Below are 11,268 nucleotides of genomic sequence, written 5' to 3'. Positions count from 1 at the left end.
ATTTAACCTCAGAAAACTTTTGAATAACTTCCTAACACTGGAGTACTTCTTGTATCACATTTCCCTTTGTTCTCTTTAATAAAATTAAATTGGTATCCCAATAAAGTAAGAAGAAAGAATGAGAGGTTCTAGGTTTCTCCCTGGTTCTCCTTTTAACAATCAATTCATCTTAATTTATGCTAATAACAATTCAATCAGAACACATCTATTGAGGACCTTCCATTATGAGATACCATGCTTAGATACCACATGTGAGGTTTCTGAATTACATCTCGGTGGATAATATAATAGTATAATATAGTTGTAATAGACATTACATCTATATTAAGGGCATAGAAATGAAGTTCAACATCTAATAGAGAAGACATTTACACAGATATCTGTCATGCATTCATTCAACAAACATACTTAAGCACTATGTGCCCAGCTGTGAACAAGATAGACACAGTTCCTGCCTTTATGAGGCTTACATGAGATGTGATGTGTTAAAATAGAAGGCTGCAGAAGATGCTATAGTCTTTGCCTCCACTGGGAAAGAGGGCTAAGGAAAGCTTAGGAACAGTAAACTTAGTAAGAATAATAGCAACTAGCCTTTACTGAGTGCTTAAAATGTGCCAGGCACATATGTAAATTTATTTGGCTTTCACATCAATCCTCTGAGGTCTTTTAATTATTAATATTCCCTACTTGCAGATGAGGAGACTTAAACACAGAGATTAAGTAGCTTAATCAAGGTCACGCAGGTGATGAGTGATAGGCCTGGGATCCAGAGCTGCTCTGGAACTGAGCAGGAATTTGCCAGCTGGACACACACGCGCACACACACACACACACACAAGGAATGATAAGAGCACTCCAGGCACAGGGAAGTACAAGTACAGAGACATAAAAATGGTCAGAAACATATAAGTTCAGTCTGCATATAGGCTGACTGGGAGAGTAACCAGAGTCCAGGCCCACAAAGTGGGGCAAGCAGGGTACAGGTAGATGAAGAGAAGTGTCATGTGCCCCACATGGAAGGGACTGCAGGAGTGCAGGCATGGGAGTGATGCCAATTCTGTCATTAAATAGTATCAGTAAGAATATCAGTAAGAATGAAAGTGGCTGACATTCCTTGAGAACTCCCTGTAAGCCAGACATGAGCCAAATACTCACACACATTATCTCATTTTAGCTTCACTACAATCTTATGAGGAAAGTACCACCATTATCCCATTTTACAAGTGAGAAGACTGAGCTTTAAAGGGAGCAACTAGATGATGCCAGGTTCTACTGTTTATGAGTTACAGAGCTAGGATTCAAAACCAAGGAACTCTAAGGTCTGTGTTCTCCGCTGCCTGCTCGCCAGTGTGCACATTTGACATGGAGGGGTAGGAGGGTGGCAGGCAGGGCAGTGAGGGGGACACTAAGGCACCCACCCAGGAAATGGATGGCCCAGGTCTCAACCACAGGGTGCGAGCTGCAGGCTGCAGGAGAGGACATGTGAGAAATATGCATATACAGAGGTAGCGCTGGAGACTAAGTGGGATCTGGCAGCCAGAATGAAGAGTTATAGATAACAGCAGCTGTCTGAAGAGGTGGTGATTCCATCACGCAAGTGAATGGGTAGGAACAAGCACTGAGAGCAGGGCAGGGGGATGGACAGTGAGGGAAGATGCTGAGGTTGAGGTCTCATAGGCTACCATGGAAGGAGCCAATGGGCAGCTGGAGATTTAAGTCTGGAACTGAGGGAAATAATCAGCTATGAAGGTACAGACTTGGCCACAAACATATTGAAGCCATGAGAGTAACTGAATTTGTCTAGGGAGAACGTGAAGAACAGAAGGTGATGAAACTCTAGAAAAACCCAACTATTGAGGAAAATATTTTCATGCCTGCAAAAATAGAGAGATCGAACTGCTTCCTTGAGAAACCTACTTGGGAAAGGGCTTTCTTTACAAGTAAGGCAAGTTGTCATTACCGGTGGGGGAAAAAGTTGGTATTGCAAAACCAACTTATTTCCTACCACATGTGAGGTTTTGAATAACATCTGGGTGGCATACTTCTGCTGAAGAAAATAAGCCAGTTCAATGGCATATCTATTAAATATAGTGCTAACAGTGAATCAGAGTTATCACCATAGATGTGCCTGGCCACCCTGAGCCCATGTGGCCAACGTCAGTAATTCCACTCTGGACACAAACACTGTTGGCTTTGGATGGAAGTGCGGGACGCTCACAGCACTCCCAGGACGTACTGTTTTTCAGCCTTATTTATGTTCTCTCTTCACCCTTCAGCCTAAAAAATTACCACAGTGCCACTTACCCACCTTAATGGGAATCTGCACGAAAGGCCATTTCTCCAGTTTCTCTCTCTCAAAAGCAAAGGAAAACTTCCCAATATTAATATGTAGCAAAAAGAGGGAGAAGAAAAAGCCTATTTGGTCCGCCCTCCTGGCTGTTGCTACCTTGCAGCTTATGACATACACATAGAGGGAGGTCTGACGAAGTGAACGAGGCAGCCAGAGAGCTACTCCATTCCCGTGGAAACCAGGAGTCCCTTGGTGCAGACAGCTCTTCCTACTTTCCCGTGCAGTTCTTTTGTGTGACTTTGAGGGGCTCGTGAATGATTTCTAAATGTGTGCCTGCTGAGGCGAGCCGCACAGGGAGGGAGGAACCCAGCCGAGCCGTGCCAGAGGAAGCCAACAGGATCCTAGCAGTGCGGGAGCTGGCTCGGCTCTTGCATGCAGTTTTTGAAGTCAGCAAAACAGAAACCAAATTACTATCATATTATGCTGGTGGAAGATCAAGAAGAGGGGATTCTACACCAGTTTAATTACTGTGAGAGATACACTTGTTATTCTGTGACTCGCTGCATCTCATGTGTGGACCCTGAAGACAAATGTAAGTTCTCGTGCCGCTATATTTTATTGCTATGTAATTTTCTTTCCGGTTTGAAATCATGCTTGGCCAACATGTAATCATTTCAGTGAGAATTTCTAGTGAGCAAAGTTGTCTGCTAATCTTTACTTAAGACTTTTTTTGTGTTCCTTTTATTAGCTAAGCAACATTGTGGGAGCTGAAATTCCTGACGGCAGCTGTGGCAATTCAGCCTAAGAATGGCTGAGAACTGTAACCCAAAGTACATCCAATTACTATGGGATTAACACTGGATGTATTTTTAATTGACTTTCTTAATGTAGACTGTGTACATCCCCACTGTTTCTGATTGCATGCTATTTTAATAATACTGTGGCTAAACTAGTACTATCGGCATAACCAACAAAATGAGACATAAACAAGAGTCCCAGTAGTTATAAAACTTTTCTTCTTTGTCCAGGACATTTATCTCCCCAAATGCTCAAAAAAACCTGCAACCTCTATGCTGAAAGTTCATTCTGCTTTTTTGTCCTCGCTTTGCCGAGAAAATAATAAAATCAAACCGTGGACTCTCCTAAAATTGTGAATGAAGAAAACTTAGAGCCACCACAGTTCGGTTCTTTATCATTGTAATAATTGTAATAATGGAAGACAAAAATCCAGCCCCGGGAGACCAGCATGTACACCAGTCTCAGTGTTACAGAGCATGGGGACATCAAGGTGAATGGTGAGCAGAGGCTATAATGTGTTAGTCCTTCCACACCTCGTCTGCTACAAGTTCTGGCTTAGACATGGATATTCTTTGTGAAGAAAATACTTCTTTGAGCTCAACTACGAACTCCTTAATGCAATTAAATGAAGACACCAGGCTCTACAGTAATGACTTTAACTCCGGAGAAGCTAACACTTCTGATGCATTTAACTGGACAGTCGACTCTGAAAATCGAACCAACCTTTCCTGTGAAGGGTGCCTCTCACCATCGTGTCTCTCCTTACTTCATCTCCAGGAAAAAAACTGGTCTGCTTTATTGACAGCTGTAGTGATTATTCTAACCATTGCTGGAAACATACTTGTCATCATGGCAGTGTCCCTAGAGAAAAAGCTGCAGAATGCCACCAACTATTTCCTGATGTCACTTGCCATAGCTGATATGCTGCTGGGTTTCCTTGTCATGCCCGTGTCCATGTTAACCATCCTGTATGGTGAGTGGCATTAGTTTCCCAGCTGTACTCGCACTGGTAATAAAGAGCATGTGCATGCCATCAGCAGATGAGATGGGGCTCAGGAGGCAAACAAATGATAAATAGAAGGCTTTATTTATAGACTAGGGTCTACTATGTTACTTATATTTTACTCTTAAAATGGGATTTCACATAAAAATCAGACAGTCTATGACCTGTGATCATTGGAGAGTTTCGTGCTTTAAAACATGTACATCCTGTGTAAAAATGATCATTGGAAAGTTCTGTGCTTTAAAACCTGTACATTTAATGTAGACATTTTTATTAATTACCCCGATGCAGTCATAAACCAGTAACTTACCCGTCATTCTGAATCTACTTGATTTTTGCTCCTTTATATTCCCAACCAATATTCCAGCCTTCAGGACAGAACAGTTTCATCTTTGTCACACAGTTTTCGGCACTTCTAATGGAGTGATAAAGCCTTCCCAATTACCTTGAACATTTGCAGGGAGGACATTAGTGGTGCAGTAGGTTTTATGTTAAAATATGCAGAGTCTCCATTAGAATAAATGAATTACTCCAGTTTTAATTGTTCCCTGCCCAGAGAAGCTAATTTGGAAATGTGCCTTTGAATTATATCCTCAACTCTTTAAAAATGCATATGCATACACTCCTCCCGTCTGGTTTGGAGGAGGGTGGGAAACAAATGGGAAGGGATTAATCTTGCTTTCTTCTCAATAGAGTTTGAAACAGTCAAACCTCTCAGCAAGGGACCAGAATGTGATATTCTTTCCAAATTATGAGTAATACAGCCAGATACCTCCTTAAAGGAGAGAGAGACTATTGTGACTGCTGACACAGGCACGAGCAGCAGTCACCCCAGAGCTTAGAGACAGGTTATGATAGCTATCTTTAAGGGGAAATTTTCTGGCCAAGTCTTAGGGGCTAAGATTTAAAAAAAAAATCAACCCAGCCCTGGAGAGTGTGAAGAAGGAAGGCGGTAGGCAAGGGCGAGCAGGCGCCAGTTTGCACAAAGCTGGTAATTCTCATTGCAAGTCCAGCCTTCGCTTGACCATTTAAATGCCACACCAGAATGATTTCATTAAATTTGCCTGTCCTTTCCCCGGCATCCTGGGGAAGATTCTCCCCTTCCCAAACCCCCTCCCCTAGGGGGCAAACTCCAGTGGGGGTAGGAGGAGTGACAGAGCAGGAACCAAAACAGCGGCTGGAGGGTGGGGTGACCCCAGGCGTCACCCGCTTGGGGAGCAAGGGCGCCCCCTGGCGGCCGCCGCTCTGAGCGCAGCCTGTTCCCTCCGGAGCCCCGCCCCTCCCTGAGCTGCTCCTCCCGCCTCGCCCAGTCCACGGGGCGTGGGGCATGAGGCTTCTCCTACAAGGAAATGCCCCCTCCTTATCCCGCATCGGAAACACGGACTGAGGCCTGGGCTGCCTGCTTGCGGAGAAAACCCCTCCGAGGGCCATCTGTTTCGAACAGAGAGTGTGGTTTCCCCCATCAGGCGCTGCAAAGGAAAAGGCTTTCATTTCAACTCAAGCTCTTTGCAAATAATCTAAGTGAATGGATGTAAATTAGGCTTGTACCTACGCTCCTAACTGGTCTAAGTATCTCCTGTGGCATTTTGGTAGAGAGTGTACGTTTGCGTTGGAGTTTGTTCAGCTTTGTGGGTCTGTAATAAGAAAAGTAGACTTTCAAATTTTCCTTCTCACATGCAGGCAGATCTAACTCCGCTGCTTATGCAGCGATCAAAACTAATTAAAGTTTATATAACTGCTTGATCTACCTCCAAAACACAAAACCAGGACACTTTGTTTATGTCCATAAGGCACACTCTAACCTTCCTCATACAGCAGGTGACCTGCAGTGTCTCTTACATTGGAATTGTCTGGGGAGCTTGGAAAAGGCTTTGCAAACGCTTTGACATTTGATGTCCACCTCAGCCCCCCCTCCAAAGATGATTTAATTGGGCTGGATTTGGCACAGGCATCAGGACCTTCTCTAAAGCTCTCCAGCTGATTCTGATGTGCAGCCAGGATTGAGAGCCACCACCCTAAAGCAGCTGTTCACATAGCGTGGTCCCCGGACCAGCAGCATCCGCAACACCCTGGAGCTTGCTAATTCAAATGCAAATTCTACAGCCTGCTCCAGACTAACTGCATCAGAACCTCTGGAGGGAGGTCCAGCAGTAAGAGGCGTGGCAGAGTCTGATGCTCACTAAAGTTTGAGAAATGCTTCCCTAAAACAAAGCTCAGAGCAAGGACACCTTCCTTTATTTTTCTTCACCCTTGTCTTCACCTCTCCCTACAGATACCCTAAATTTGAGTTTGGCACCCAAAGCATTATTAGATCATTATTTTTCATTTTTACAAATAGACATATTCACAATCTGAATTTTTAATCATTTAGTCATTTGCACCAATGCAATTTATTGCCATCACTGTATGGGACTGGATGGTTATAATAATGACTAAGAGGTGAGATTAACCTCAGGGAAATACAATCCAGAGAATCTGTGACTAAATCCTGACAGTACAGGGTGAGAGGTGCTCCAGAAGAGGAGCCAAAACACAACTTTTGACATAAGCCATTAAGAAAAGTTTTGCCAGGTGTAAGGGGGAAGAAAGAGAACCCCCAAATAGAGACAATCTGAGTTTCCATGCCACACTCACATAACTCCAGACGCTAGAAATGTTCAAACCCTGTATTCATCAGCCAGTGCTAGCTTATCATATTTAAGTACAGTTGCCAGTGGGCTTTTTTTCAAATACTAAAAATATATTGTGTTGTCCTTTGCCATCACCTGTGCCTGTCCCAGAGCTGGAAATTGTCATAGGGTAGGGATCCGCATGCTCCAGGAGGCACAAGGTTGCTCACTGACACCAATCTTCTGCCTCGTAGGGTACCGGTGGCCTCTGCCCAGCAAGCTTTGCGCGGTCTGGATTTACCTAGACGTGCTCTTCTCCACGGCCTCCATCATGCACCTCTGCGCCATCTCGCTGGACCGCTACGTCGCCATCCAGAATCCCATCCACCACAGCCGCTTCAACTCCAGAACTAAGGCATTTCTGAAAATCATTGCTGTTTGGACCATATCAGTAGGTAAGTGGGAACATATTTCAGAGTCTCATTTGAAATGACAGTTCGTGCTTTCTGAAAAGACTTGTTCCATTTTGTTGTACTGAAACCTGACATCCTCAATCTACTGTTTTGGGTGGTACAAGATACGTTACAACATCGTAATTATCAGATTCGCTTCAGGAAAGAAAAATCTGTTTATGTCACTGGCTGACAACATCAATTTGTATTGCTTTGCACAGGCAAGCCTATAAACAGTAGAGCCAAAACAAAAATCAGAAATAACTGTTTTCCCTATTTCTTACTTTCAAATCCACGACTCTAATTATTGGGTTTCCCAAAGACCTCAACTTGTATAATCACTGGACTTACGGTCAACATAAAGATGCAGACCACTGTGTTCGAGAACATAAAGCCTCTGGGCTCTAGAGAAAGGTACCATGTGCTGAAGCTTGGAGGGGAAAGGTGGGCCAGAGGAAAGTGCCAGGATTTGCTTTGGGGCAAGGCTGCTTCTCAGTCTGCCCCGGTGTCCTTAATGACCTTCCTCCTTTTATGATACCACACACCAAAGGATTTCAACCCGCTTCTGTTAAGTTGATCACATACATTCATCTGTTGCCAGTATTGATCTTCTGTCACACACCTAACAGTGAGAAAAGCCAAGGGAAGGGAAGCTAAGGGGGCAGGTCTCAGGCAGTGAAGTGCATTGTATCTGTCAACCTCGGCGGCTTGGTTGGTAACCAACGATTCTCTGACATTCATTTTAAAATCCAAAAGCCTGTCAGGCAGGAGTGTTGCACCTGCTTATGGCCACGCTGGTGCCAGCATCTGCTAATATGAGAGACTGAGATTCCACCGCTTGAAATCAAGGGCTTGAGTGAGCTTATCCACAGCATTGGATAATAGTACCAATAATAAGAGCCAACACAATGATACAATATCTTGTGTTTTTTAGTTCCCATTGTTTACTTTGCTGCTAGCAATGGGAACTATTATGCAATTTGAAGAGCAGGTAGCTCCATCTTATAGAAGAGGAAAAACTGGGATTCAAAAAGCAAAATGAGCCGTCCAAAGCCCCACAGCCAGTAAGCAGCACAATGAGGATTCTGTTGAATTCTGATGGGAACATCTGATGGAAACACTAACAAATCACACTTGTGTCGCTTTCAAATGTTTAAAAAGTCTTACCTACATTCTGTTTTAAATTTCCCATTACAGTTTGAGACAGAAGATTCTATGGTGCTTATTTGATAAATGAGGGAACCAGAGTACAGAGGTATTGTGGTTTATTGGGTCATATCTCCCACTTGCAGCAAGACTAGGACCCTAAACTTCCAGCACCAAGCCCTGTTCTTTCTGCACCGTCCTTAGGAAACAGTTTTTGCTCCTAGAAAATGCTTGTAGTTTCTGGGACTGTGCAAGTTGGACTCATTCTACTAGGAGCAAGAAAGTGAAGGGCCAGTAACCACTCATTCCCAGTTACACATAAAATACTCCTGGGGACCATTCTGATTTAATGGCCTAGGGTGAGGCCAGGTGATTCTAAGGAGCAGTCAGAGTTGAAGACCACTGAGACAGGTTTTCAGGGTGGTCAATGTGATAAGTAGGAGAATCAAGAATATAATGCAAAGGGAGCAAATGAAGCTATTTATTTTTACCCTGATACACTGCCCATAGTCTTACCCTAATATACTGTGCCACTGGTGAGACAAATGCTGAGAAGGTCAACCATCTTTTTCTCAGCCACACTGACTCCCCCATCTCATTCAAGCTTCATGATAACAATAGTAAGGTAACAGTTTCTGAGCACTGAGTACAGACCCAGTAGTATACAAAACCCCTTAAAGAAAATCAGCTGCAGAGAACTCAGTTGCACAGGATGATATTGCTTATAATCAGGAGTCAATATGGGTCAATCGGAGTCCAAAGCCCATGCTCTTTCCACCGCCCAAAAGATAGCCAGAAAGAGCCAGAGGCAGACTATCACCACAGGAGGCAGGCAGGCTGGAATGGCTGTGGTGATGCTGGGCAAGGATCATTCATCCATTCATTTGTCCAGTCTTTTTGAGACGGAGTTTCACTCTTGTTGCCCAGGCTGGAGTGCAATGGCACTATCTCGGCTCACCACAACCTCCGCCTCTGAGGTTCAAGCGATTCTCCTGCCTCAGCCTCCTGAGTAGCTGGGATTACAGGCATGTGCCACCACACTCAGCTAATTTTGCATTTTTAGTAGAGATAAAGTTTCTCCATGTTGGTCAGGCTAGTCTCAAACTCCTGACCTCAGGTGATCCACCCACCTTGGCCTCCCAAAGTACTGGGATTACTGAGCCCACATTTGGCCAGTCTTGTAATGTACATCTATTATGTGCTTGGCAACGCATAGACCAAGATGAAGAAGATATGCATTCAAAGATCTCTCACAGTAAGGTAGGAGAAGACAATTGATTCTTTTATCATTAAATGTCCCACTTTATATCTAGTGATGCTTCTTGACTTATTATCTATTTGATCTTAGTATAGTTAATTTTCTTTTGATTATCATTTTTGGATATATCTTATTTCATCCTATTACTTTCAAACTTTTTGTGACTTTAAAGTGTTAGCCTATAAACAGCATATAAAGTTTTGTTTTTAACCCAATCTTTGTCTTTTAGTTGGAGTATTTAGTCCTTTTACATATAATGTTAACTCATATTTGGGTTTAAATCTGTTATCTTACAATTTGCTTTCTATTTTCTTTTTTGTTCTATATTCTAGTTTCTTTACATTCTTACCTTCTTTTGGACTAATCAAGAATTGTCAATCCATCATTCCCCTTTATGAGCTTTCATCCATTGTTTTAAATTACGTTAATGATTACAACATTCCTTATTGACCTTCGAGTCTAAAACAAATTATTACTTGTAACACTTCTTGGTTAGTGTGAAAACTTTAGAACCTTTTAACTCCATCTATCCCTGTTGTCTTTTAGGTTTTTCCCTGTTTACTAAATGTCTTTTTTTTAAACCCGTAAGACATCATTATAGCCATTCTATTCAGTGTTTCTCACATATTAACCCCTGTTGCTGTTTATTGTTTTCTTCACTTTCGTGATTTTGCCTGGGTTCCTCATTCCTGAAGAATTTCCTCTAGAATATCATGTAGTTTTTTCTGTTTTTCTTATCCTAGGCACCTTTATTTTGCTTTCATTTCAAACACATTTTCGCTCAGTATAGAATTCTAGGTTGACAGTCATCTTTTTTTCAGCACTTCATAGGTGGCAAATCCAACATTTCAGGCTTATATTTTTTGTTTATAAGAACCCAGCTGTCAGTCTTATTGTTATTCCTTCAGAAGCATTGCCTTGTGCCACACCCTGCTGCTTCAGAATATTCAGTCTCTATTTTAGCAGCTTTACCATGATGTACTTAATTGTGAATTAGTTTCTGTTTTTATCCTGCATGGTGTATATATTGATTCTTAAACTTGTGACTTTGGCCACTTTGAGAAAACATTTGGCCATCATCTTTTCAAATATTGCTTCTGCTGCATTCTCTCTCTTCCTCATGTCTGGGACTCCAATTTCATGTGTGCTAAACCTTTTACCCAAGTTCTTTATAACTCAAACACTTCTACTTTTTTTTTCTTTTTTCTCCAACTTTTAAGTTCAGGGGTACATGTGCAGGATTTTGTTACATAGGTAAACATGTGCCATGGTGGTTTGCTGCACAGATCATCCCATTACCCAGGTGTTAAGCCCAGCCTCCATTAGCTATTCTTCCTGATGCTAACTTTCCCACCTCCCCGCCACCCCAACTGGCCCCAGTGTGTGTTGATCCCCACCATGTGTCCATGTGTTCTCATCATTCAGCTCCCACATATTAGTAAAAACATGCAGTGTTAAACACTTCCACATTTTCTACATTTTTCTTCTCTTATTTCTGTAGATAGTTTTACTGACTTTTCTTCTTCTATTTCTAGTCCTCTCATCAGCTACTTCTAATCTGCTTAAGACCCATCTCTTGTTTTCTTAATTTTAATTCCTACACTTTTAGTTCTAGATTTTTTCATTTAATCCTTTATAGATTCCAGGTTTTTAGAATAATTCTTCATGTTTTCATCTATTTTCTTAAATATTAATCACAAATATCTGGATAT

General features: G+C 42.4%; 1 protein-coding gene across 2 annotated transcripts in view; it reads left to right on the top strand.

The window, feature by feature from the left end:
• The first annotated feature begins 2,163 nt into the window (after nucleotides 1-2,163).
• The window catches only part of HTR2A (5-hydroxytryptamine receptor 2A), a 64,936-nt gene continuing 55,831 nt past the window's right edge, over nucleotides 2,164-11,268 (top strand). The window contains exons 1-3 of one of the 2 annotated variants that reach the window (XM_021929609.2): nucleotides 2,164-2,882; nucleotides 3,319-4,061; nucleotides 6,955-7,155. In XM_021929609.2, the coding sequence (XP_021785301.2) occupies nucleotides 3,650-4,061; nucleotides 6,955-7,155 (613 nt within the window). In that variant the 5' untranslated portion in view covers nucleotides 2,164-2,882; nucleotides 3,319-3,649. Of the gene's footprint in view, nucleotides 2,883-3,038; nucleotides 4,062-6,954; nucleotides 7,156-11,268 lie in introns of both variants that reach the window. The other variant, XM_031655843.1, reaches the window with a different exon arrangement.

The sequence above is a fragment of the Papio anubis genome, chromosome 15 (genome assembly GCF_008728515.1).
Source record: "Papio anubis isolate 15944 chromosome 15, Panubis1.0, whole genome shotgun sequence".
Classification (NCBI taxonomy): Eukaryota; Metazoa; Chordata; class Mammalia; order Primates; family Cercopithecidae; genus Papio; species Papio anubis.
This window is presented reverse-complemented; position numbering and strand designations above follow the sequence as displayed.